Below are 27,034 nucleotides of genomic sequence, written 5' to 3'. Positions count from 1 at the left end.
AAAAAAAAAACACTCCCCTTTTGTCAAACAAGCAGCCATGCCGGTTCAGCCCACCAGGACACATTCTATAATTTCATGTAACCATATTTACTGTTTGTTTATGCATTTCTGTGAATTACTTAGTTATTAATAAATAAATGATTTAAGACAATTGATGTATGGATGAGTCATAGTGAAGACTGGGTTCGTGCAGATAACCAACAATTTACGACGTTTGGAATGAGACTAATTATGAGGTAAAATAAATACATCATTAATCAGAAAACTATTGATCAGATATGAAAATATCTGAAAGGTTATATTGGGAAATTATAACTATGTAATCTGAATACTTTCCTTGGTGCCCCAACTCCCTCGCTAATTACAGTTACATGATTATTCAGTTTAATCGAGTAACTAATTACAGAAAATCTTTGATAAAAACGAAGTCTTCAGTTTAATGATAGTAACGACACGATACTAAAAAGGAATGAAATTAAACCTACAAGCGATTTATCTCCAAACTCTATCAAGTCCCCCCATAGTGGTGGCTTGTACATAAACTGAGATTGGGGCATACTGTCGTCATGCTATAGACTGTTTCATGTGAAATATACTGGTCATTCTGTATTCATGATAACAGACTGCCAGACCTGATGTCACACATGCTTGACTGGGAGCTGATATGTGCTCTGATTTACTATCAGTCAGAAAGCAGATGTCTTCTACCATCCAGGTCCATGAATCATTCAACTCTCTCTGTACGTTCAAAGTGGAGAAAACACGATACAGTTGTCAACCTGTCTTGCTGTCAGTGCTGGAAAGTGGAAAGTGTTCACTAAGAGTAATACAATTATATGAAATGCTAGATTGATACATCTGGAAGCTGACATCATTTAGCAAGGGCCAGTAACTGACAGGTGAGGTAAGAAACTACTGCCAAATACAGTCATCTAAACTGGAATAGAAAACCCCTCTGAACATTGCATTAAATACCCAGTGTAGTCAAGATGCTGTGTTTTATATCATACTGTACAATAGCTGATGAAACTAACACTGTAAAAAAGTGTGAAAAGAATTGTAGCAGTTACATTTCCTGGTAGTTGTTGGTTGAAAATACAATCTACACATGACCTTTTAATCAGCAGGTTTGCATGGGCAGGAGTTTCATCTTTCCATGGTGACATCACCCTGAGGTAAATTGGTTAACAAACTAATAACAAAGGGAGTTCCAAAACTCTCTGCCAATAACAGCTAGTTTTCAGTTTCTCTCCCCACTCAGACCACTTAACAGACAGTCCTAGCAATTTGAGGAAATTAGCAAAGTGATCTCATAAGCAGACAGTTTTTTCCTCACACTTTATGATTCATTTTATATTCAATTTACATTGCTATTGTGACATTAAGCTCTACAAGTCCAAGCCTTTGGGATAGGGGGTTATACTAATATAACATATGGAATTGTTTAAAGATGGCCATACCATGGATCATTTAGCTATTTGATTTAGAGTTTTAGGACCCCTGTTGGTATAAAAAAATGATATTGAAAAATGATTTGATAAAATGTTGAATTTGGACTGATTAGTTTGTAGACCTAACCGTTTGGATGCTACAGACGTTTTCATGTCTCCTGGTCTGACAAACAGCGCTGTAGCTATGCCACTTTCCACCGCAGATGCAGAAGGCCAACATAGGCAGATGCAGTGGATTGAGAAGCAGCCCATACAGACCTTAAAAAGACGGATTTTGATGTACATTAGTTTCAATCAACTTCAATTTTAAAAACCCTTACACAATGGTACATTTTAGCACTTTGCGGTGGACCTATAGGTCGGGGCTGTGTCAGAAATATTTTTGCTATTTTCACAGAGGGAATTATGAAAACAGTAGCTGCCGGTGGCGTGAAAGGACTGGGTTTTGATGAATAAATAAGTTGTAGGTGTCAAGGCTTGACCCCTCAATGGCCAATCAGAACATGCTCCATGCTTCAAGTTGTGTATGTACAGTCTATTAGGTATTGCATTGTCATCAACTCCAATTTCAATGTTAGTCCGTTATAGGCTAGTTTGTTAACTTCTTCGAGATAGGGGGCGCTCTTTTAATTTTTGGATAAAAAACGTTCCCGTTTTAAACAAGATATTTTGTCACGAAAAGATGCTCGACTATGCATGTAATTGACAGCTTTGGAAAGAAAAAACTTTGACGTTTCCAAAACTGCAAAGATATTATCTGTGAGTTCCCCAGAACTAATGCGACAGGCGAAACCAAGATGAAGTTTCATGCAGGAAATGCCCCAGATTCTGAAGGCGCTGTGTTCCAATGTCTCCTTATATGGCTGTGAATGCGCCAGGAATGAGCCTGCCCTTTCTGTCGTTTCCCCAAGGTGTCTGCAGCATTGTGACGTATTTGTAGGCATATCATTGGAAGATTGACCATAAGAGACTACATTTACCAGGTGTCCGCCCGGTGTCCTGTGTCGAAATTATTGCGTAATCTCTTGGTCCATGCGCGTTCCATTTCTTCAGAGGAGAAAGTCAACTGCCACGAAGGATTTATCATCGATAGATATGTGAAAAACACCTTGAGGGTTGATTCTAAACATCGTTTGTCATGTTTCTGTCGATATTATGGAGTTAATTTGGAAAAAAGTTCGCGTTTTAATGACTTAATTTTCGTTTTTTTTCTTACCCAAACGTGATCAAGAAAACGGAGCGATTTGTCAACACAAATAATCTTTTTGTAAAAACTGAACATTTGCTATCTAACTGAGAGTCTCCTCATTGAAAACATCTGAAGTTCTTCAAAGGTAAATGATTTTATTTGAATGCTTTTCTGGTTTTTGTGAAAATGTTGCATGCTGAATGCCAGGCATAATCCTATGCTAGGCTATCAATACTGTTACACAAATGCTTGTTTAGCTATGGTTCAAAAGCATATTTTGAAAATCTGAGATGACAGTGTTGTTAACAAAAGGCTAAGCTTGAGAGCAAATAGATTTATTTCATTTCATTTGCGATTTTCATGAATAGTTAACATTGCGTTATGCTAATGAGCTTGCGGATATATTTACACAATCCTTGGATCCAGTTTTTTTTCGTAGCTAAACGTGACCCAGAAAACGGAGCGATTTGTCCTAAACAAATAATCTTTTTGTAAAAACTGAACATTTGCTATCTAACTGAGTCTCCTCATTGAAAACATCCGAAGTTCTTCAAAGGTAAATTATTTTATTTGAATGCTTTTCTGGTTTTTGTGAAAATGTTGCCTGCTGAATGCTAACGCTAAATGCTACGCTAGCTATTAATAGCTATCAATACTGTTACACAAATGCTTGTTTTGCTATGGTTGAGAAGCATATTTTTGAAAATCTGAGATGACAGTGTTGTTAACAAAAGGCTAAGCTTGAGAGCTAGCATATTGATTTAATTTCATTTGCGATTTTCATGAATAGTTAACGTTGTGTTATGCTAATGAGCGTGCGGATAGATTTACACAATCCTGGATACAGGTTTTTTTCGTAGCTAAACGTGACGCAGAAAATGGAGCGATTTGTCCTAAACAAATAATATTTTTCTAAAAACTGAACATTTGCTATCTAACTGAGAGTCTCCTCATTGAAAACATCTGAAGTTCTTCAAAGGTAAATGATTTTATTTGAATGCTTTTCTGGTTTTAGATGCTGTTCTTCCACTAACCTCATTGCAACTCCCCTCCAAGTCTCCGACCACTACCTTGTATCCTTTTCCCTCTCGCTCTCATCCAACACTTCCCACACTGCCCCTACTCGGATGGTATCGCGCCGTCCCAACCTTCGCTCTCTCTCCCCCGCTACTCTCTCCTCTTCCATCCTATCATCTCTTCCCTCTGCTCAAACCTTCTCCAACCTATCTCCTGATTCTGCCTCCTCAACCCTCCTCTCCTCCCTTTCTGCATCCTTTGACTCTCTATGTCCCCTATCTTCCAGGCCGGCTCGGTCCTCCCCTCCCGCTCCGTGGCTCGACGACTCATTGCGAGCTCACAGAACAGGGCTCCGGGCAGCCGAGCGGAAATGGAGGAAAACTCGCCTCCCCTGCGGACCTGGCATCCTTTCACTCCCTCCTCTCTACATTTTCCTCCTCTGTCTCTGCTGCTAAAGCCACTTTCTACCACTCTAAATTCCAAGCATCTGCCTCTAACCCTAGGAAGCTCTTTGCCACCTTCTCCTCCCTCCTGAATCCTCCTCCCCCTCCCCCCCCTCCTCCCTCTCTGCAGATGACTTCGTCAACCATTTTGAAAAGAAGGTCGACGACATCCGATCCTCGTTTGGTCAAAGTCAAACGACACCGCTGGTTCTGCTCACACTGCCCTACCCTGTGCTCTGACCTCTTTCTCCCCTCTCTCTCCAGATGAAATCTCGCGTCTTGTGATGGCCGGCCGCCCAACAACCTTCTCCCTTACCTCACCTCGCTCATCAACTCATCCCTGACCGCTGGCTACGTCCCTTCCGTCTTCAAGAGAGCGAGAGTTGCACCCCTTCTGAAAAAACCTACACTCGATCCCTCCGATGTCAACAACTACAGACCAGTATCCCTTCTTTCTTTTCTCTCCAAAACTCTTGAACGTGCCATCCTTGGCCAGCTCTCCCGCTATCTCTCTCAGAATGACCTTCTTGATCCAAATCAGTCAGGTTTCAAGACTAGTCATTCAACTGAGACTGCTCTTCTCTGTATCACGGAGGTGCTCCGCACTGCTAAAGCTAACTCTCTCTCCTCTGCTCTCATCCTTCTAGACCTATCGGCTGCCTTCGATACTGTGAACCATCAGATCCTCCTCTCCACCCTCTCCGAGTTGGGCATCTCCGGCGCGGCCCACGCTTGGATTGCGTCCTACCTGACAGGTCGCTCCTACCAGGTGGCGTGGCGAGAATCTGTCTCCTCACCACGCGCTCTCACCACTGGTGTCCCCCAGGGCTCTGTTCTAGGCCCTCTCCTATTCTCGCTATACACCAAGTCACTTGGCTCTGTCATAACCTCACATGGTCTCTCCTATCATTGCTATGCAGACGACACACAATTAATCTTCTCCTTTCCCCCTTCTGATGACCAGGTGGCGAATCGCATCTCTGCATGTCTGGCAGACATATCAGTGTGGATGACGGATCACCACCTCAAGCTGAACCTCGGCAAGACGGAGCTGCTCTTCCTTCTGGGGAAGGACTGCCCGTTCCATGATCTCGCCATCACGGTTGACAACTCCATTGTGTCCTCCTCCCAGAGCGCTAAGAACCTTGGCGTGATCCTGGACAACACCCTGTCGTTCTCAACTAATATCAAGGCGGTGGCCCGTTCCTGTAGGTTCATGCTCTACAACATCCGCAGAGTACGACCCTGCCTCACACAGGAAGCGGCGCAGGTCCTAATCCAGGCACTTGTCATCTCCCGTCTGGATTATTGCAACTCGCTGTTGGCTGGGCTCCCTGACTGTGCCATTAAACCCCTACAACTCATCCAGAACGCCGCAGCCCGTCTGGTGTTCAACCTTCCCAAGTTCTCTCACGTCACCCCGCTCCTCCGCTCTCTCCACTGGCTTCCAGTTGAAGCTCGCATCCGCTACAAGACCATGGTTCTTGCCTACGGAGCTGTGAGGGGAACGGCACCTCAGTACCTCCAGGCTCTGATCAGGCCCTACACCCAAACAAGGGCACTGCGTTCATCCACCTCTGGCCTGCTCGCCTCCCTACCACTGAGGAAGTACAGTTCCCGCTCAGCCCAGTCAAAACTGTTCGCTGCTCTGGCTCCCCAATGGTGGAACAAACTCCCTCACGACGCCAGGACAGCGGAGTCAATCACCACCTTCCGGAGACACCTGAAACCCCACCTCTTTAAGGAATACCTAGGATAGGATAAAGTAATCCTTCTCACCCCCCCCCCTTAAAAGATTTAGATGCACTATTGTAAAGTGGCTGTTCCACTGGATGTCATAAGGTGAATGCACCAATTTGTAAGTCGCTCTGGATAAGAGCGTCTGCTAAATGACTTAAATGTAAATGTAAAATGTAATGGTTTTTGTGAAAATGTTGCCTGCTGAATGCTAACGCTAAATGCTACGCTAAATGCTACGCTAGCTATCAACACTGTTACACAAATGCTGGCTAAAGTAATGATAGAAATGGGATGTCCGCTCACTGTTGAGGCTCCTAAACACATTATTTTAATTAATCTTCAGTGATTCGTTTCTTATGTTTCTAAATACAAGGGTTATATGAGCATATAGGCACTGTGCGTCACGGCTGGATAGGTTGCGCTTCCTTTCTCAAATCCATGTCATTACCATCTGTGTTACCACTGAGACCTGCTTTTCGTTGGTCTTCAATGTCACAATTTGTGATCCATGAAATTGTCACTTTGCACTAGTTTTTAAAGACACACCTCAAATATTACCACCCCTCCCACATCAGTGCAGGAGAGCTGATGTTAGACAGGTAAATTGCCAAACCTGGTGCAAGGGGTGGAAAATGGCAGAACACCAGTTTCTACATGGTGAAATTGCCAACTAACGTGAGTTTGACACTTGCGCTGCCTTAGCGCCAGCCAAAGATAGAGTCCTAAAAGTACAAGACTTGGTATCAAGAGACTGGAATGCACTCACCAGGCACATATCACTGAAAATAATGCCATGTAAAACCTGAAGAGGAAAATGTATCAATATACACAGTGTGAGAAGACAAATGTCTGAGTAGAGTAGTAATCATGTATCTCAAATGTTAGATTAGACAGGTCATTTAGGGGGGGAATTAGGCCAGATAAGATGGAGTCTACGGAGAAAGTCAACAGTGTAAAAGGCAGAGAGGATGGGTGAGGTTGGGGGCGATGGGCACTGTGGGGGAGGAGACATTATCAGGGCATGGCTCCACAGAAATTAGCTCCACAGCTACAGTCTGACACCCCTCTCCCACCCCACCCTACCCTATCCCTCTCCTCTCCTCCTTTTCCTCTCATCCTTTCAGCAGAGAGCTGGGCCTTATTCAGCACTGCAAGCCTGCACTCATTAATATTGAAATGCAGAGAATAATGTAAAATTCTGTAAGAACCTTGCCACCCTTTGTACTTTTGCACTATGGAATGGATTAATATTTAATCTGTGTGCAAATGTATATGTATTGAACCAGAGTTGGCCCTGCTCTTTTCAACAGGGGTGGCAAGTAGCCTACCAGTTAAGAGCATTGGGCCAGTAACTGAAAGGTCACTGGTTCAAATCCCACAAGGCACTTAACCCTAATTGACCTGGATAAGAAATGTAACAGGCAGCGCTGTTAAGAAAATAAACTGTCTTCATCTTAAAGCCTCTCAAGAGAATTCCTCACCCCTTTTAGATCTGCAAATAACCTGTAATAACCTTTTCATTTTCCACTGCAATCATTTGCTCCAGGAGTCAAGACAGTGGAAAATGTATTCCTTTCCATTGTGTGTAAAAGCCTAAAGGTGACCTGAATTATTGTGTGTTATTTTAGTGAAAGACACAACGAATTCTAAAGCTGTGCATCCGCAAGATTGGATTATTTCACAGACAGTGTTTTGTTCTTGGCATCTGAACTGAGAAGATGTGCCATGATATTTGCCTCAGAAATTAAATTAACTCCTTCCAGGAAATGAACATCTATCTGATAAAGTCTGATACATGTGAAATAGTCCATTAAACATGCCAATAACATAGACAAACATTCAATAATGTTGGCACCTAAAACCCTCACAAACTTTTACAAATGCACAATTGAGTGCATCCTGTCGGGCTGTATCGCCGCATGGTACGGAAACTGCACCGCCCACAACCACAGGGCTCTCCAGAGGGTGGTGAGGTCTGCCCAACGCATCACCGGGGGCAAACTACCTGCCATAGAGGACACCTACAGCACCCGATGTCACAGGAAGGCCCAAAAGATCATCAAGGACAACAACCACCTGAGCCAATGCCTGTTCACCTTGCTATCATCCAGAAGGCAAGATCAGTACAGGTGCATTAAAGCTGGGACCAAGAGACTGAAAAACAGCTTATATCTCAAGGCTATCAGCCTGTTAAATAGCCACCACTAGCACATTAGAGGCTGCTGCCTATATACATAGACTTGAAATCACTGGCCACTAGTCACTTTAATAATGTTTATATATTTTGCATTACTCGTCTCATATGTATATACTCTATTCTATTTTATTCTACTGTATCTTAGTCTATGCTGCTCTGATATTGCTCATTCATATATTTATACATTCTTAATTCTTCGATTTGTGTGTATTGGGCTGTGAAATTGTTAGATATTACCTGTTAGATATTACTGCACTTTCGGTGCAAGAAACACAAGCATTTCAATACACCCGCAATAAAACCTGCTAAACACGTGTATGTGACCAATACAATTTGATTTGATTGTAATAAAACCTTTTAAAAATCAATCACATGAACTAGGCTCGTGCAATACACCAGTCTTATTTTAGCAAGCAGCCATGAACAGGGTGTTAAAACAAGAGGGTGTTATTCAGCAGTAGTAGTTAAAAGTCCTGCAGTGTTTCAGCTGACTGAGACAGCCTACCGTACTCACCCACTCAGAACCACAATGAAATCCATGACGTTCCAGCCATTTCTTAGGTAGGAGCCTTTATGGAATACAAATCCCAATGCCACCACTTTAATCCCAGCTTCAAAGCAGAACATCCCAATGAAGTAAGGTTCTGTCTTTTCCTGTGAATAGAAAATGGACATATCAGACAACTACAGTACAAAGTGGTCATGTTAACATGAAAGGTTAAAGAATAAAGCCTATGCATTTGTGTGGGCATTTATCACGCTTTAGGTTCATGGAAAAACACTTAAATCTGTTGAAAATTAATTACAAAAATAATGAGAAATTCCCCTAAAGAAGACATATACTACAGGTCATAACAAGCAATTATTTTCCAATCCTTTCTGTTTTGCTCATTTCAAAGGCTTCTCTCAGACTCTTAAATGTGCTCAGGAAAGGGTTAATTACATTTTTCCCTCAGCAGACAGGTAAGCACTCCCATGTGCTCACAGAGGTACAATTAGCATGATCATATACATTAAAAAAAATATATATACAGTTGAAGTCGGAGGTTTACATACTTAGGTTGGAGTCAATAAAACTTGTTTTTCAACCACTCCAGAAATGTCTTGTTAACAAACTATAATTTTGTCAAGTCGGTTAGGACACCTACTTTGTGCATGACACAAGTCATTTTTCCAACAATTGTTTACAAACAGATTATTTCACTTATAATTGACTGAATCGTAACTCCAGTGGGTCAGAAGTTTACATACACTGAGTTGACTGTGCCTTCAAACAGCTTGGAAGACTCCAGAAAATGATGTCATGGCTTTAGAAGCTTCTGATAGGCTAATTGACATCATTTGAGTCTGTGGAGGTGGAGGTGTACCTGTGGATGTATTTCAAGGACTACCTTCAAACCCAGTGCCTCTTTGCTTGACATCATGGGAAATTCAAAAGAAATCAGCCAAGACCTCAGAAATTGTAGACCTCCACAAGTCTGGTTCATCATTGGGAGCAATTTCCAAATGCCTGAAGGTACCACGTTCAGCTGTACAACCAATAGTACGCAAGTATAAACACCATGGTACCACGCAGCCGTCATACAGGAAGGAGACACGTTCTGTCTTCTAGAGATGAACGCACTTTGGTGCAAAAAGTGCAAATCAATCCCAGAACAACACCAAAGGACCTTGTGAAGATGCTGGAAGAAGCAGGTACAAAAGTATCTATATCCACAGTAAAACGAGTCCTATATCGACAGAACCTGAAAGGGCACTCATCAAGGAAGAAGCCACTGCTCCAAAACTGCCATAAAAAAAAGCCAGACTACAGGTTGCAACTGCACATGGTCGTACTTTTTGGAGAAATGTCCTCTGGTCTGATGAAACAAAAATAGAACTCTTTGGCCATAATGACCATCGTTATGTTTGGAGGAAAAAGGGGGAGGCTTGCAAGCCGAAGAACACCATCCCAACCGTACGAGGGGTGGCAGCATCATGTTATGGGGGTGCTTTGCTGCAGGAGGGACTGGTGCACTTCACGAAATAGATGGGAGGTGGGAAAATGATGTGGACACATTGAAGCAACATCTCAAGACATCAGTCAGGAAGTTAAAGTTGGGTCTTCCAAATGGACAATTACCCCAAGCATACTTCCAAAGTTGTGGTAAAATGGCTTAAGGACAACAAAGTCAAGGTGTTGGAGTGGCCATCTCAAAGCCCTTACCTCAATCCTATAGTGGGCAGAACTGAGAAAACGTGTGCGAGCAAGGAAGCCTACAAACCTGACTCAGCTCCACCAGCTCTGTCAGGAGGAATGGGCCAAAATTCACCCATCTTATTGTGGGAAGCTTGTGGAAGGCTAATGTTTGACCCAAGTTAAAGAATTTAAAGGTAATGCTGTCAAATACTAATTGAGTGTATGTAAACTTCTGACCCACTGGGAATGTGATGAAAGAAATAAAAGCTTAAATAAATCATTCTCTCTAATATTATTCTGACATTTCACATTCTTAAAATGAAATGGTGATCCTAACTGACCTAAAACAGGGAATTTATACTAGGATTAAATGTCAGGAATTGTGAAAACTGAGTTTAAATGTATTTGGCTAAGGTATATGTAAACTTCTGACTTCAATTGTATATATACAGTCGCATGAAAAAGTTTGGGCACCCCTCTGAGGCTGCGTAATAATTTACTCTGTCGTCACAGAAAATGATCACAGTGGCATGCCACTAATAAAAGCTGAGTACTGGGGTATTGTCCAGACAAAGATTTTTAGTGTAGCAATATTAAGTTGTATGAAATTAAATCAGATGTGAAAAGTAGGCTATGCACCAATGTCATTCTGTTGATTTGAATATCTGTAACTACTTAGCACTGATTAATTGGAACACACAATTGGTTTGGTGAGCTCATTAAGCCTTAAACTTCATAGACAAGTGCATCCAATCATGAGAAAAGGTATTTAAGGTGGACAATTGCAAGTTGTTGTTCTCTTTGACTCTCCTCTGAAGAGTGGCAACAAAACAAAGATTGTTCAACATTAGGGTTTAGAGGAAGGCTACAAAAAGCTATCGCTGAGATAAAAGCTGTCATTGTCCACTGTGAGGAACATAGTGAGGAAATGGAAGACAAGAGTTCTTGTTAAGGCCAGAAGTGGCAGGCCAAGTAAAATATCGGAGAGACAAAGGCGAAGGATGGTGAGAACGGTCAAAAACAGCCCACAGTGATGCGGAAGAAGCCTTTTCTGCACACGCCACAAACAGAGTCGCTTGAGGTATGCAAACGCACATTTGGACAAGGCAGCTTCATTTTGGAATAAGGTGCTGTGGACTTGATTGAGTTATTTGGTCATAAAAAGGGACGTTATGCATGGTGGCAAAAGAACACAGGCTTCCAAGAAAAACACTTGCTACCCACAGTAAAATTTGGTGGGGGTTCCATCATGATGTGGGTTCCATCATGCTGTGGGGCTGTGGGGCCAGTGCCGGTACTGGGAATCTTGTTAAATTGAGGGTCGCATGGATTCCACTCAATATCAGCAGATTCAGCAATAATGTTGAAGAATCAGTCACAAAGTTGAAGTTACGCCGGGGCTGGATATTTCAAAGACAACGACCCAAAACACTGCTCAAAATCTACCAGGAACAAGGGGAAGAGGAACAAGTACAATGTTCTGGAATGTTCATCCCAGTCCCCAGACCTGAATATCATTGAGATGATGATTTGAAGCAGGCTCGGCAACCATCAAGCCTAACTGAACTGGAGATGTTTTGTAAGGAGGAATGGTCCAAAATACCTTCATCCAGAATCCAGACACTCATTAGAGGCTATCGGAAGCATCTAGAGGCTGTTATTTTAGCAAAAGGAGGCTCTACTAAATATTGATGTGATTTTTCTATTAGGGTGCCCAAATGTATGCACCTGTCTAATTTTGTTTTGATGCATATTGCACATTTTCTGTTAATCCAATAAACCTCATTTAACTGCTGAAATATTACTGTGTCCATCAGTTATTTGATAGATCAAAATGAAATTGCTGATCCAAACACCCAATTATTTATAAATGGAAATCATTGAAATTGTCAGGGGTGCCCAAACATTTTCATACGACTGCATATATAATAGCTGTAATAGCTATTTATCGAATGAGAACCAATTAATCCAGCTAGTTTCTCACTCTATTAAACACAACTGTAAAACTAACGAGCTGCTAACGAGTTAGAGGGGATAACTGGGACATGCCAAAACACCCATTTGATAAAATGCTATAGTATATACACTTATTTGTACTCTATTTGGTTAAAGTGTAATATTTGATGTCTGTTAAATGTGTCTTAAAGATAATCAATGATTTGGCATTATGAGGCAGTGGGGAACTCAGAGGTCCCCATTTGGAACGTTATGGTCTATGCCATGGCTCAATAGGTATACTGCATTCAGAATGAATTCATACATAATGCAGGAAATGAACACAGGAACTTTTTTTATACGCCTTTCACAAAAAAATATTTTGTGAACAATTGTTTGTATTGGATCACGATGGCAATAAAATCAATAAAAAACAATAAAATTTCACAAACATACCCCTGGAGCCCTACCCCATCCATAACATACCCCTGGAGCCCTACCCCATCCATAACATACCCCTGGAGCCCTACCCCATCCATAACATACCCCTGGAGCCCTACCCCATCCATAACATACCCCTGGAGCCCTACCCCATCCATAACATACCCCTGGAGCCCTACCCCATCCATAACATACCCCTGGAGCCCTACCCCATCCATAACATACCCCTGGAGCCCTACCCCATCCATAACATAACCCTGGAGCCCTACCCCATCCATAACATACCCCTGGAGCCCTACCCCATCCATAACATACCCCTGGAGCCCTACCCCATCCATAACATACCCCTGGAGCCCTACCCCATCCATAACATACCCCTGGAGCCCTACCCCATCCATAACATACCCCTGGAGCCCTACCCCATCCATAACATACCCCTGGAGCCCTACCCCATCCATAACATACCCCTGGAGCCCTACCCCATCCATAACATAACCCTGGAGCCCTACCCCATCCATAACATACCCCTGGAGCCCTACCCCATCCATAACATACCCCTGGAGCCCTACCCCATCCATAACATACATACCCCTGGAGCCCTACCCCATCCATAACATACCCCTGGAGCCCTACCCCATCCATAACATACCCCTGGAGCCATACCCCATCCATAACATACCCCTGGAGCCCTACCCCATCCATAACATACCCCTGGAGCCCTACCCCATCCATAACATACCCCTGGAGCCCTACCCCATCCATAACATACCCCTGGAGCCCTACCCCATCCATAACATACCCCTGGAGCCCTACCCCATCCATAACATAACCCTGGAGCCCTACCCCATCCATAACATACCCCTGGAGCCCTACCCCATCCATAACATACCCCTGGAGCCCTACCCCATCCATAACATACCCCTGGAGCCCTACCCCATCCATAACATACCCCTGGAGCCCTACCCCATCCATAACATACCCCTGGAGCCCTACCCCATCCATAACATAACCCTGGAGCCCTACCCCATCCATAACATACCCCTAGCCCTACCCCCCTGGAGCCCTACCCCATCCATAACATACCCCTGGAGCCCTACCCCATCCATAACATACCCCTGGAGCCCTACCCCATCCATAACATACCCCTGGAGCCCTACCCCATCCATAACATACCCCTGGAGCCATACCCCATCCATAACATACCCCTGGAGCCCTACCCCATCCATAACATACCCCTGGAGCCCTACCCCATCCATAACATACCCCTGGAGCCCTACCCCATCCATAACATACCCCTGGAGCCCTACCCCATCCATAACATACCCCTGGAGCCCTACCCCATCCATAACATACCCCTGGAGCCCTACCCCATCCATAACATACCTCTGGAGCCCTACCCCATCCGTAACATACCCCTGGAGCCCAACCCCATCCGTAACATACCCCTGGAGCCCTACCCCATCCGTAACATACCCCTGGAGCCCTACCCCATCCATAACATACCCCTGGAGCCCTACCCCATCCATAACATACCCCTGGAGCCCTACCCCATCCATAACATACCCCTGGAGCCCTACCCCATCCATAACATACCCCTGGAGCCCTACCCCATCCATAACATACCCCTGGAGCCCTACCCCATCCATAACATACCCCTGGTGCACCACCCCATCCATAACATACCCCTGGTGCACCACCCCATCCATAACATACCCCTGGTGCACCACCCCATCCCCAATCTTAGTCAACACATAATATAAAATAACAAAAACAAATCAAATAATAACAACAAACACTACAATAAAAACAAAATACAACTAATGTCCAAGCTAACAATGTACTCAAAAGTCATAAAACAAGATTAAGTGTTCTCGTTTTGCTGCAACTATCCGATTCTCTCCAATCTTTGGAGAAAATGTCAGATAACAATTAAATACCAAATTTCATGAATAAGGAATTGGGAGGGAAATTGTGTTTTTGAAATAAGCTTCTGCATGGATGGAGAACCCCACTGATGATGACTGACTTATGACACAGTGTATTAGTAGATGGTTTACTGACCAGTCTCTTAGACATGGGGGTCTTGTCCTCTCCGGGCAGGTGCTGCTCCAGGGCCAGGACGATACAGTTGGCGATGATGGTGGCGAGGATCATGTACTCAAACGGAGTGAAGCAACAAGTTAAGGAAGAATACTTTGTCACAATATACTTAACATAAACTCTATTCTTCTAATTTTTGTAACCTGTGAGATTACAAAACAAAGACATAATGTAGAATTTCCATCCCAAAAGGAGAGAGATACCATAGTGTGCTCGAATAATCCCCAATCAGAATGACAAGGATGACAGTATCATCACACCTATCTAAAACACCCCCTTCCTACTGCCTCACATTCCTAAGACATTTGATGAAAATCCCTCTCATTGATTAAATGTCAGGATGCATCTATTCTTCTTACTTCTCTGTTGGCAGGCAGACCAGTGTTAATCCAGCCTGCTGCTGAGCACCTGACAGTGCTGTTGCTGCCTCCTCCATACAGCTGGCTGACTCACAGAGAACCTGACTGTCAGCTCCTCACAATTCCCTGATGCTGTCCATCTAGCCAGCCATGGAGAGGAGAGGGGCAGGAGACTGTTGTCCACAGTAGCTGAGGACAGTAGCAGGAGACAGGCCATAACCGTGAAAGCTGGAGGGAAAGCTGGAGGAGAGGCAAGTCTGGGTGTGCTGGGGATGTGTGGGAAGAGCAGGAGGCTGATCCCACAAAAAAGGGCACTTTACTACAAGCTTGCCAAGGAACCCCTGGTGATTGTAGGTTTAAATGTGCCACAGGGATGAGCGAACGTTGCACATTTCTCTAATTTTGTGCGTGGGCACTGGATTTATTTTGGCTGTGTGGAAAAATGAGGGAGAGAATGAGGGAGCCTAAATCTCCTCAGTGGAGAGGGGGGAGGAGGGGGGATCAATGCAAACAGAGCTGGCAGCTGGAGTTGCTGCCTGGAGGGTCACACAGGGACACCCCTTATTTTCTGAGCATTAAATAACTAAATAAACAAAAGCTCCAATACAGTAACACTTGTGACTTTCTGCTGTGATTAAATACTTCCTGGCCTGCTCTAATGGGAGCACTGAGCAAACTATATTCAACCAGGATTTATAGAAAACTCCTGTCCTCTTACATGTGCTAGAGGACAACCTACCATGATTCTCTCTGTCAGGGCCCTCCTCCACAACCACACCCTACTGTACCTCCATCCCCTCAGACACAAAGAGCAGCTGCAAGAAGACCATTGACACTGCACTCAGAGAGAAAGAGAGATAGGGGGGGGGGGGTAGAGAGAGGTATCCACGGCAACAGGCTCCTCTCAGCCAAAAGTCAGCGCTCACATTTAATTGGCGGCAGTCAGAGCTATCGCGACTCCCCACATGTTGCACAGCCCTCCTGACAATCAATACCAAGTCCTGCCTTATTCAATTAATTTGTGCGTAAAATCTCTTCTTCACTCAGTCAACAGTAATTTACACAAAACCATGTGTGTTTATATCATCCAATGTGAGAAGTGTGATTTCTCCAGGAATAGGTGTATCTACAGTATCGTCTTATAATTGGCCTATATTGAAGAGGGGCTGCGGAGAAACTTCTAGGTTTTTTTTATCCCAATAATTCTGTTTTATCATTCATGAAATGCCTTCTGAGAAAACTGTCATTTATCCACGAAGGGGCTTTGTAATGAGGGCTCGTGGGGACGTGTGAGTCACATTGACAAGTTTGCGCTGGCTCCCGCTCTAAAACAGGTTAAAAATAGCAGTGGAGATGGAATGTGATACAGGGTGCATCTGTGCACATGTTCTTAGATTGGCTTCAAATCCTATTACACACATGGGGTAAAATAATGAATCGCTGTGGCTGAGTCAGGGTTCTCTTTCAATTACTCCTTTCAATATCTCACATGTGGGATTCACCTGAATCTCAGAAGCTCGAAAAACGAATCGCACACATCTGTCAGAGACAGACAGGTCGAGATGCAAATGAGGTGAGCCTCTCCCCTCATGATAAGGAGCCACACACCTGCACTCTGCAAGGGTGGGCCCCTCTCTCGTCAATGGTTATCACATTGGATTATGGAAGCTATTATATTGGCCTATAATAGCAAGGGGTTACAGACTCTGGAGGGTCAAAACCTGGTTGCCTCTGCCAGGAGGCTGACATTTGGCCTCAAGTAGATCTTCCAGCAAGCCAATAATTCCAAGCACTAATAAAAATCCTCAAAGAAATTGTTAATTGACCAAAAAAAAATACATTTTGCAATGACCATCTCATCCCCATTGAAAGCCTGTGGTTTGAATTGAAAAAGGCAGTCCATAAGCGCACACAAAGGATATCAAGGAGGAACTTTCTAAGATCTCCAATCTTATAGAACATTTTAGAAGAAAAAGGTTCAATATTGGTATCCTCGCTAGGGGAGCGTGCTAGAGTAAGTTTTAAGTTCCTCGGCGTACACATCACAGACAAACTGAATTGGTCCACCCACACAGACAGCATCGTGAAGAAGGTGCAGCAGCACCTCTTCAACCTCAGGAGGCTGAAGAAATTTGGCTTGTCACCAAAAGCACTCGCAAACTTCTACAGATGCACAATCGAGAGCATCCTGTCGGGCTGTATCACCGCTTGGTATGGCAACTGCTCCACCCACAACCGTAAGGCTCTCCAGAGGGTAGTGAGGTCTGCACAACGCATCACCGGGGGCAAACTACCTGCCCTCCAGGACACCTACACCACCCGATGTTACAGGAAGGCCATAAAGATCATCAAGGACAACAACCACCCGAGCCACTGCCTGTTCACCCCGCTATCATCCAGAAGGCGAGGTCAGTACAGGTGCATCAAAGCTGGGACCGAGAGACTGAAAAACAGCTTCTATCTCAAGGCCATCAGACTGTTAAACAGCCACCACTAACATTGAGTGGCTGCTGCCAACACACTGACTCAACTCCAGCCATTTTAATAGTGGGAATTGATGGGAAATTATGTAAAATATATCACTAGCCACTTTAAACAATGCTACCTAATATAATGTTTACATACCCTACATTATTCATCTCATATGTATACGTATATACTGTACTCTATATCATCTACTGCATCCTTATGTAATACATGTATCACTAGCCACTTTAACTATGCCACTTTGTTTACATACTCATCTCATATGTATATACTGCACTCAATACCATCTACTGTATCTTGCCTATGCCACTCTGTACCATCACTCATTCATATATATTTATGTACATATTCTTTATCCCCTTACACTTGTGTCTATAAGGTAGTAGTTTTGGAATTGTTAGCTAGATTACTTGTTGGTTATTACTGCATTGTCGGAACTAGAAGCACAAGCATTTCGCTACACTCGCACTAACATCTGCTAACCATGAGTATGTGACAAATACAATTTGATTTGATTTGATTTAGAGTATTGAAAACAGGGGTCTCAATAATTACCCCATATAGCTCAGTATTTGTATTATTTATCGAATACAGGTTTTTTTGCATATATTTATCAAGGATGCCAATAATTCTGGACCTCACTGTGTATATTACATACAGGATGATTTTAAACAAGCATGAGGAAAAGCCAAATAGTGCTTGTAGATGGATTATAATAGTAAACAAAGACATTCAAACACAACAGGTGGCCATTTTTAAAACTGTTTAAGTACATTTCTGGTTGAACAAATATTGACATTCTCTTATGACTGAATGTCAGGGTTACATTCATTCATGAGAGAATGGATTGATGGAAGGCAACTTGTTGAGATAATTAGATCTAGAATAGCAAGGCTGTCTTTAGAAATGAGCAAACATCATTTTGAATGATCGCAATAAAATTACACACAGATCAACCAAGAATACTGGAACCAGGAGTAAATGTTGGGATATGCCAATGCCAGATCCATTGTGCCATCTGAAATTGAATGAAGCTAATTTGCCACTCCTGCTGTTGGGGGGAGGGTGGGGGCTCTAGAGGGTGGCGTCAGTCAGCACCCCATCCTTCAGACCTGCTCTGCCATGGACAGGATCCATTATTAAAGAAGTACCTACACCCCGGGGCACTTCCTGTAGCAGCCTCCCAGTGTTCATCAGACAGGGAGAGCAGGAGCTCTTCCTCCCCTGGCTCCCTGCACCAGAGTGGGCAACATGTTTCCTTAGGCCTGCCTGGCTCCTCCACCCAGCCCCTGCCAGTCTCCACATCGACCCCTGACACACCTGCTGCTCCTGCATCATGCCAGTCATGGATGCCTTGAAATAAACCCCTCATTGATCACTGGTTTTAATTGAGCAGTAGAAAAAAAGAGCTGCTTATACCAGGAAGCATGTTGTTCTGCACACAACTATGACCTTTTAATCAGGGAAACGGGAAACCTAGAAAGTTGCACAACTGAATGCATTCAACTGAAACGTGTCTTCAGCATTTAACCCAAACCCTCTGAATGAGAGAGGTGCAGTGGGCTGTCATTCATAGAGAGCGTATTGTGTGTTGTGTGCGCGCGTGTGTGTGTGTGTGTGTGTGTGTGTGTGTGTGTGTGTGTGTGTGTGTGTGTGTGTGTGTGTGTGTGTGTGTGTGTGTGTGTGTGTGTGTGTGTGTGTGTGTGTGTGTGTGTGTGTGTGTGTGTGTGTGTGCGTGTGTGTGTGTGTGTGTCTTACGAAGTTCACGGTGGTTCATTTACCAGAGCTCTCTAAATGCTAAAGCTCAAGCTTATGAACAGCAGCCTGTGCTGTGTCACATCATGACAGGAAATGACTCTGAATGAGACCATCAGTTCCAGTTCTAATCACTTTATACTACATGATACAGCAGACTGATCAGACGTCATTAGACGTAATGATTGTTCATTAATTTCACAAAGTTAATTAGATGAAATGAGACACTCCCTACACAATGCCACATTAACCTTGGGGTTAGTTCATACACTTTCCACCCAACAAAACAGAAAGATAGCCACAAACTGCCGAGAATCAGTCAGGAACTGCATAGACAACGATATGTTTGCAAGGAACCGAACAATAGATGGATTGAGGTTTGGAACTCTCTTTCTTATTGGTCTATTAACTCATTTACCATCTGGTGATTGTTACCAGGCAGGCTAAAACTCCATCACACCTAAACAGGCTCAAATTTCAGGTATTTTCAAACAGCTCTTACACTGTAAGGCCATTATCATAACTTTCACAATTTCACAGATTTATTCCAAAGTTATACTGCGGAAATATAAAGTAACAGTCAAGCGTTTGGACACACCTACTCATTCAAGGGTTTTTCTTTCTTTTTTTTAACAATTTTCTACATTGTAGAATAATAGTGAAGACATCAAAACTATGAAATAGCACATATGGAATCATGTAGTAACCAAAGAAGTGATAAACAAATCAAAATATTTTTTTTACATTTGAGATTCTTCAAAGTAGCCTTGATGACAGCTTTGCAGACCCTTGGCATTCTCTCAACCAGCTTCACCTGGAATGCTCTTCCAACAGTCTTGAAGGAGTTCTCATATATGCTGAACATTTGTTGGCTGCTTTTCCTTTACTCTGCGGTCCAACTCATCCCAAACCATCTCAACTGCTTTGAAGTTGGGTGATTGTGGAGGCCAGGTCATCTGATGCAGCATTCCATCACTCTCCTTCTTGGTCAAATAGACCTTGCACAGCCTGGAGGTGTGATTTGGGTCATTGTCCTGTTGAAAAACAAATTATAGTCCTTATAGTCCCACTAAGTGCAAACCAGATGGATGGCATATCGCTGCAGAATGCTGTGGTAGCCATGCTGGTTAAATGTGCCTTGAATTCTAAATAAATCAGACAGTATCACCAGAAAAGCACCCCCACACCATCACACCTCTTCCTCCATGCTTCACAGTGGGAACTACATATATTTGTTTAAACCTTTATTAGACTAGGCAAGTGAGTTAAGAACAAATTATTATTTTCAATGACAGCCTAGGAACAGTGGGTTAATTACCTGCTGTGTTCAGGGGCAGAACAACAGAGTTTTACCTTGTCAGCTCGGAGATTCGATCTTACAACCTTTCGGTTACTAGTCCAACACTCTAACAACTAGGCTATGCAGACATCATCCATTCACCTGCTCTGCATCTCACAAAGACACAGCGGTTGGGACCAAAAATGGTTCTACTCATCAGACCAAACGACAGATTTCAACCGGTCTAAAGTCCATTCCTTGTGTTTCTTGGCCCAAGCAAGTCTCTTCTTCTTATTGGTGTCCTTCAGTAGTGTTTTTTTTGCAGCAATTCGACCGTGATGGCCTGATTCACAGTCTCCTCTGAACAGTTGATGTTGAGATGTGTCTGTTACTTGGACTCTGTAAAGCATTTAGTTGGGCTGAAATCTGAGGTGCAGTTAACTCTAATGAATGTATCCTCTGCAGCGGAGGTAACTCTGTGTCTTCCTTTCCTGTGGCGGTCCTCATGAGAGCAAGTTTCATCATAGTGCGAGATGGTTTGTGCGACTGCACTTAAAGAAACTTTCTTCAAAGTTCTTCATGTCTTAAAGTAATGATGGACTGTCGTTTCTCTTTGGTTATTTGAGCTGTTCTTGCCATAATATGGACTTGGTCTTTTACCAAATAGGGCTATCCTCTGTATTCCACCCCTACCTTGTCACAACACAACTGATTAGCTCAAACGCATTAAGAAGGAAAGAAAATCCACAAATGAACTTTTAACAAGGCACACCTGTTAATTGAAATGCATTCCAGGTGACTAACTCATAAAGCTGGTTGAGAGAATGCCAAGAGTGTGCAAAGCTGTCATCAAGGCAAAGGGTGGCTACTTTGAAGAATCTCAAATCTCAAATATTTTTTTGATTTGTTGAACACTTCATTGGTTACTACATGATTCCGTATGTGTTATTTCATAGTGTTGATGTCTTCACTATTATTCTACAATGTAGAAAATAGTAAAAATAAAGAAAAAACATTGAATGACTTTGACTGGTACTGTATATAAACCACAGGAAAATCACACTTTTGACTGCACTGGGCCTTTAAAATTATAGTGTAAGGACTATTATGTTATAATAGTATATCAGAAAGCCATTCAGCTGGGCAGGACAGTAATAACACACGTGGGACACCTGGTGTAGGCCTACTGTAGATAAACAATAGCTGACCCACATAAGGGCATTGTGTTGCTTACTTTAAGAGAAAGGCAATCCATTTGCTTTGGTGTAGTGCCAAGTCATTTCAGGGCTATTAGTGACCCTCTCAGCTTTCCATCCCTCCATCTCCTCTCCATCTCCTCTCCTCCGTGACGTGAAAATGTGGTGATATGCCTCAAATCTACAGCCAGTGATCATTATGGTCGGCAACACCTGCATCTTGTTGACAGAAAGTCATTAGCTTCATGGAGGAAAATGGAGATCTACGTGTCTAATTCAGTTTCCACTGACTGACACACTCTCCCACTGAGTCAAAGACAAAGACAATCTTGCATGTCAATTAAGCAATAAGGCCCGAAGGGGTGTGGTATATGACCAATATACCACGGCTAAGGGCTGTACTTATGCACAATGCAACGCGGAGTGCTAGGACACAACTCTTTGCTGTGGTATTTTGGCCATATATCACAAATCCCAGAGGTGCCTTATTGCTATTATAAACTGGTTACCAATGTAATTTTAAAAAAAAAATCTGCATTCAGGGCTCGAACCACCCAGTTTCTAACAATATATAATATACAGTACTGGAGTTTTCTAAAGATAACACACATTCTTTTGTTTTTTTTAACCTTCATCCAAATAACATCCATTGCTTGTCTGATGCAGATTCCCCTATGATATCCTGAATAATACTTAGACCATATTACATTTTCATAGTCAAATCAACCAATGAAAAAGGTGGCATTAAATTATATTCAATCAGATACTGATCCAATTTAGGAAAATCAATTCACCAATGTGAATTAACCATACATTGATGGAAACACCAGAGAGAGGGATGAGTAAGAAGGCCAAAAGCTATACTGTTAACATAACATGTAGAAAAACAAGGAATCTGAAATTCACTGATAAAATAGATCTATACCTACAGCATTGCAATGCTACAAGAAAACCATTACCATCCTGTAAAACATTACCATCGAGTCCAACTAACCAGGTTTCGGTCTCAAACACTTGATCATGACAGTTGGTCATTTCTGGCAGTCAAGAACAGCTCCATCATCCTGATTCAAAAACATCAGTCGAGACTTGAATCTCAACAGGTTAATAATGTGAATCTAGCACCACAAAGAGATGCCACTGTATCGTTAGCGTTATACTAGCCATATCGCTTGAATCAGTGACACACAGATGAAGCCCTAAAGTTTTAACCATTTGGAAATCGTTGGATGGACAGCACTTTCACTCAGTGGGAAACGTGATCAATGGTTTAAAACATGTCTGCTTTTACTTCGAGTGGATTGTCAGTGGTCAGTGAAGTGAACCTCAGTGTGTGTGTGTGTGCGTGGGGGGGGTTAATAAATGTTGGAAATCAATTTGTTAAAAGATGGAACTAGGCAGATAAATATAATCCCTACCCTCCTATAAATTCCAGTTATACAACTGCTACTGGTGCTGTCCCTGGTGCTGAATTATACTGTTCTTCATGATGATAAGAAAAACATTCATATGATAGACAATTCTATATAGATAAGAACTTTCGTTGAAAGTGTGTGTGTGTGTGTGTGTGTGTGTGTGTGTGTGTGTGTGTGTGTGTGTGTGTGTGTGTGTGTGTGTGTGTGTGTGTGTGTGTGTGTGTGTGTGTGTGTGTGTGTGTGTGTGTGTGTGTGTGTGTGTGTGTTTACACTTAACCGAAAGGATATGGCCACTCTATGACCTTCTTTGCGTACTTCCGAACAATGTTGTCCTCCCCGAAAATGAAGAGTGATCTATTGACGGTGAAACAGTTCTGTCTGACAGGGATGGGGTTGTACAGGGCCATGGTGCGAGCTCTCTGCGCTTTGGTCTGTTTAAAGGCTGGGGAAACTCCACCACCTGTAGATACAGGTGCTCCCTCCCGGTTCCTGTTGCGCTTGGAGCCCCCATCCCCGGAGCCCAACATGGCGGGAACGTTGTCTCCGAACCGGGACATTCTGCGAAGAGCAAGAAAAACAGGAGAGAGGGGAGAGGGTTAGCCCCTGGGAAGCAGGGTGGGGTAGAGAAAGTAATTTGATCGGGGAAAAAATACTCGTTTTAGTCCATCATAATGTCCTTAGCCAAGGCAACAAGTGATGATAAATATTCCTATCCGCATGTGGAGTTGTTCACAAATAAATGTTCCTCAGTTTTGAAGTTCAAGCCTTTACTTCTTTGACCGTGGGCTTTCTACTTCTTGTGAATAAATCAAAATCGACGCATGTCTTCAACGAGTGGGTAGGTTACAAAGAAACACATCAATTGTCCAAGAGACCGCATTCAAACCCATTAAGCAAAATATATATATATATATATATATATATAATTCGAGACTCAAAATGTCAAATCAAGGCTAAACATATTCCCTTAAACAAATCTCCATAAGATCCGTTGTGGAGGGGCGATGCATCCAGACACCACCGAAACTGTTCTCAGCACAAAAGCCACCATAAGTCACGTCTCCCGAAGGTTTGTCCACATGACAGAAAAGAACAAGAGCATTTTGTACGGTCCATCGATAAACCGAAATCCGAGCTTCTAATTACACCACCTGTCCTCACTCTCTCATCTTCTCGTGCACATCTGCCATAAACATATTCCCACCGTAACAAAACAAATAAAGCACTGCGCAAACTTTTTTCATTTTCAAAAATCTTGCTTGCTTTTCGCTACCACACGGACCACACCACTTCTCAAGCCTTCGATGCGCAACAAGGTACAAGCACTATGTTTGTGCTGTCTTTTCAGCAGACTTATCCGCAATGAGGTGGCACCTGTTATGCGAAGCGAGGCTCCACATTTCGCACAGAAAACGCGTCTCCATGTTTTGCCCTGTTTGCCTTTATCTTTAGTCCTTACATTTCAGATAGGCTATGTGCCTCAAATTCAATACCATTAGTTAAAGAAAATATGTATTTCATATAGCCATGGTGATAATTCAAATGTTTAGTCATCATTTTTATACTAGCTGCCCTAAAAGTAACCCTCCAACCTAGTAATGAAAGTGCTTGAATGCAAGTACAAAGACTAAATCCATATAGATAAATAGGTCAATATTATCAAGTTAACATATTTCATGAATAATGTGGAATCTGTTCAGCACCAAAATGTAGAGTAAACACATGTTAGAAATTCATTACAGAGGAGGCATGAGACATTTTAATAGTAGGTTCTCTTTTTAGCAGTTCTCCACTATGAGACAGTCTGTATGGAGATAAAAGGTAATTGCTGGGTAAAAGTCACTGTTTTAGGGCATGATCTCCTAGTGAGTGGGCGTATTGCTGCTGTGTGTTCTGAACAGGAAATGGATATGTGGAGTGAGCACAAGACAGAAACTGCTAGCCTACTTCACCAAAACACTGGCAGATTCCCCAGTTCCAAAACGACTCAAGTATCTCACATTAAATGTGGATACAACATCTGTAAAACATTTTATAAATGTGGAGTAAACTTGCAGTTTTATACCAAAACTTACATAGAAACTCAAATTGAAAGCCAAGAAAAAACCTTCAAAGATTTCACACTGAGGAGGGAAAGATACTAATACTTGCTAGACTAACCACAGCCCACAGAAAACTGTGTGCTCGGAGTGTGAAATCATTAGCCATAGTCATATAATTTCTGAAACTGAGAGATTAAAATGATTATGATGTGGGTAGAAAGGATAGGTGCTAATAAGGATCTATTGCCGAGTTAAACTAGCAGTGAAACCAATAGGCCCTGGTAGTATGAATGATTATGAAGCGGGCAGTGATCCAGTATCATCTCGAGGCCATTAGATAGACAGCTGCACTGCATGGAAGGCCAAAATAGAACAAGGGGGAAATCATGCTTTACTTTGTCCAAGGTGAAGAGACATTACAAAGCTTGATTTAAAGTTCTGTAAGCCCAAAAAACACAAGACAAACGTTTTTTTATTTTTTATTTTTTTATTTGATTTCACCTTTATTTAACCAGGTAGGCTAGTTGAGAACAAGTTCTCATTTGCAACTGCGACCTGGCCAAGATAAAGCATAGCAGTGTGAACAGACAACACAGAGTTACACATGGAGTAAACAATTAACAAGTCAATAACACAGTAGAAAAAAGGGGAGTCTATATACATTGTGTGTAAAAGGCATGAGGAGGTAGGCGAATAATTACAATTTTGCAGATTAACACTGGAGTGATAAATGATCAGATGTTCATGTACAGGTATTGGTGTGCAAAAGAGCAGAAAAGTAAATAAATAAAAACAGTATGGGGATGAGGTAGGTAAAAATGGGTGGGCTATTTATCGATAGACTATGTACAGCTGCAGCGATCCGTTAGCTGCTCAGATAGCAGATGTTTGAAGTTGGTGAGGAAGATAAAAGTCTCCAACTTCAGCGATTTTTGCAATTCGTTCCAGTCACAGGCAACAGAGAACTGGAACGAAAGGCGGCCAAATGAGGTGTTGGCTTTAGGGATAATCAGTGAGATACACCTGCTGGAGCGCGTGCTACTGATGGGTGTTGCCATCGTGACCAGTGAACTGAGATAAGGCGGAGCTTTACCTAGCATGGACTTGTAGATGACCTGGAGCCAGTGGGTCTGGCGACGAATATGTAGCGAGGGCCAGCCGACTAGAGCATACAGGTCGCAGTGGTGGGTGGTATAAGGTGCTTTAATGACAAAACGGATGGCACTGTGATAAACTGCATCCAGTTTGCTGAGTAGAGTGTTGGAAGCAATTTTGTAGATGACATCGTAGATGACAAGTCGAGAATCGGTAGGATAGTCAGTTTTACTAGGGTAAGTTTGGCGGCGTGAGTGAAGGAGGCTTTGTTGCGGAATAGAAAGCCGACTCTAGATTTGATTTTCGATTGGAGATGTTTGATATGAGTCTGGAAGGAGAGTTTACAGTCTAGCCAGACGTATATTATATAGAGATATAGAGACAATAAAGGTTATCCATGTTATCCATGTAGACGTGTACAGTGTCCATTAAATGAGTAGTGCAAGGGCAAAACAAGAGAGAGAAGGTGTTTTTAATGTTTCAGATTAAAGATACATTAGAAATTATACAAACAATTACATTGATAGAACCTATAATCTATTGATCTAACCTATAATATTAAAGCTGATTTAACCCCCCCCCCAAATAAATATGTGTGTTATCGGTTCTATGTGATTCGTTTTCAATATTGGTCCTGACATCTCCATTAGTACAAGAGGAAAGGATCACAGACCTACAGAACAAATTAACTGACATGAGACTCTTCAGAGAATA

The 27,034-nt window shown here is 42.7% G+C and overlaps 1 protein-coding gene across 1 annotated transcript in view; it reads right to left on the bottom strand.

The window, feature by feature from the left end:
* The window catches only part of LOC118359124 (voltage-dependent R-type calcium channel subunit alpha-1E-like), a 118,308-nt gene extending 93,821 nt beyond the window's left edge, over positions 1-24,487 (bottom strand). Inside the window, exons 1-3 of the mRNA XM_035737386.2 lie at positions 23,472-24,487; positions 14,654-14,759; positions 8,552-8,691 (exon numbers count right to left, since the gene is read on the bottom strand). Coding sequence (XP_035593279.2) covers positions 8,552-8,691; positions 14,654-14,759; positions 23,472-23,740 — 515 coding nt within the window. The 5' untranslated portion in view covers positions 23,741-24,487. The remainder of the gene's footprint in view (positions 1-8,551; positions 8,692-14,653; positions 14,760-23,471) is intronic.
* Between the last annotated feature and the right edge of the window lie 2,547 nt (positions 24,488-27,034).

The sequence above is a fragment of the Oncorhynchus keta genome, chromosome 26 (assembly GCF_023373465.1).
Source record: "Oncorhynchus keta strain PuntledgeMale-10-30-2019 chromosome 26, Oket_V2, whole genome shotgun sequence".
NCBI lineage: Eukaryota > Metazoa > Chordata > Actinopteri > Salmoniformes > Salmonidae > Oncorhynchus > Oncorhynchus keta.
This window is presented reverse-complemented; position numbering and strand designations above follow the sequence as displayed.